General features: G+C 35.5%; 1 protein-coding gene across 1 annotated transcript; it reads right to left on the bottom strand.

Annotated features, from left to right (window-relative positions):
- Positions 1-727: 727 nt before the first annotated feature.
- LOC141707814 (putative calcium-binding protein CML36) lies at positions 728-1,692 on the bottom strand. The gene has a single exon (XM_074511183.1). It carries the CDS (start codon positions 1,572-1,574, stop codon positions 960-962), a length of 615 nt encoding a protein of 204 aa, XP_074367284.1. The 5' UTR covers positions 1,575-1,692; the 3' UTR covers positions 728-959.
- Between the last annotated feature and the right edge of the window lie 397 nt (positions 1,693-2,089).

The raw sequence follows: 2,089 nt of genomic DNA, 5'->3' as shown, positions 1-2,089 counted from the left end.
TCAATTTCATTCAAAAGCGTATGTACACAAAATGTCAAAATATATATGCAAAATTGCAAAATCACACCGTTTCAAGCTTAAAATAAAATGAAAAATGAGAAATTTTGGTATTGCATTTTGCCTCCGTCCAAGGGCGAATCTACAAGCAAGCGGACCCAGTTTTCGGTAGGAAGAAAATGGAGGAAAAGGAAGAACGAAATTTCAGAATCAGATGAAAAAGTGTGAGATTATGATTAAAAAAGTGTTAAATGAAATTTTCGGTAAATTAAAAACAAGAAGATAGAAAGTCACTGATAAAATTTCGAGCATATACTATCACATAAATTTCAAAACACATGCTATCACACACAAAGTTACTTCTTAGTTCTTACAACATAATTTGCGAAGTACTCGACTTATTTGATAAAATGTTCAAACAAAAAATTTAAAATTATTAGATAGTAGAAAGTTTATCTAAATTCATAGCTTTTGTTTTGAAAAAATAGACCAAACAACAAAATCTATCAAGTATTATGAAATTGTTTTAGAAAGAAAATTACACTAGGCGGACTTTTTTGGATCAGCCACGGCCTCCATCTCCCTTCAAGAAATATTAACTTCCCATTTTCATTTGAACCAAAATCCCCTACATAATACAAATACAAATATGTTATGCATATGTAAAACAAAATCAACACCGCGGTATCATTTTCCTCGTATTTCATTTAGAAAACAACTGACAATAAACTAAGCAAGCAACAAATATAATTCTTAAAACATATACACCGCACTGCGTCACTCAGTCAGGCATGCATTATGCAATTCATTTCATATTTATCAGTGGTAAGTGGTAACTGCAAATCAATATTCAACTTTCCAAATTTACCCCCACAACTTTCTAAAAAGAAAACACAGTTCCCAAACATTTTTACCGCCTTACAGAAAAACATATACAATTTCACCGTGGGTAAAAAACATAATCATCTATGTTGTTGCAACATCATTTTACTAAAATCCTCAAAACAAACAAACCCATCCATATTTTTATCAACACCCATAATCATCCAACGACAATCCTCTAACGAACACACACCATCTCCAATAGACGTGAACACACGCAATAACTCCTCCGCTGTGATCTTCCCATCGTGATCCGTGTCGAAAAAATCGAACGCCTCTCGTAACTCCACGTCATCCGATGGAGGCCCGAAAGCAGAGCTGATCGCACCGAATTCTTCCAAACTAATACACCCATCCCCATCTCTATCAAGCTCACCAAGCATCATTGTCAGCTCCTCTTCAGTCAGAGGATCCGACCCGACCCGACCCAAAAGTGACCCGAGTTCGGCCCGGGTAATTTTCCCGTCTCCATCAGAATCAATGATTTTGAAAGCTTGTACGAGGTTGAAAAAGTCCGAGGATGTCAGGTCGGGTAAGACACTGGTGGGTGTACCCGACCCGGCTGGTTTGGAATGATGGGTCGAGTCTTCCGAAGATGAAGTGGCTGAAGAGCCAAAAGAGGATTGCTCGGACCGGGAAACGGACCGGGTTTTTTTCTTGAATAGTTTTTTTGGATTAATATTAGAGATTTTCATGACTGCCTATATAAGTAAATATTGTTAAGAAAAATGGGGGAGGGAGAGAGAGAGAAAGGGGGAGGGAGGGAGATGGAGGGTGAGAAGAAATGAGGAGGAAGAAGAGGAGTTTAAAAGGAGGAGTTTTGAGTGCCATAGAGTGAGCTTCCAGGAAGTTTCCTTCTCAGCTTTTCTTGGAGAATTTAATGCCCAGGATTTCTGTTTTAAAATTATTATAAAATTTAAAGGACTCCATATGACTTGGTAAATGCTAATAGTTGTATTATTGATTGGATTTGTTTTTCTAATTTTTGGTGCGTAACATGTTAGTGTCTCGTAGCATCTTGCCATTATAGATTAGTGGTTGATTATTTAATTTAGTTGAATTTTTCATATATCAGTTTCCACCGTAGCAAACTCAGTGTCTAATTATTATCTTAAAACTTATAATTTAATTTTAATAATTTAATTTAATAAGAAAATAAACTAAAATTTTATGAGATATAACTTCAAAATTTGGGTAATCTTATCATAAT

This window comes from Apium graveolens, chromosome 2 (genome assembly GCF_009905375.1).
Source record: "Apium graveolens cultivar Ventura chromosome 2, ASM990537v1, whole genome shotgun sequence".
NCBI classification, from domain to species: domain Eukaryota; kingdom Viridiplantae; phylum Streptophyta; class Magnoliopsida; order Apiales; family Apiaceae; genus Apium; species Apium graveolens.
This window is presented reverse-complemented; position numbering and strand designations above follow the sequence as displayed.

What these genes read in the sequence shown, in the direction of transcription:
- LOC141707814 (XM_074511183.1), bottom strand. Translation starts at nt 1,574, where the DNA reads ATGAAAATCTCTAATATTAATCCAAAAAAACTATTCAAGAAAAAAACC.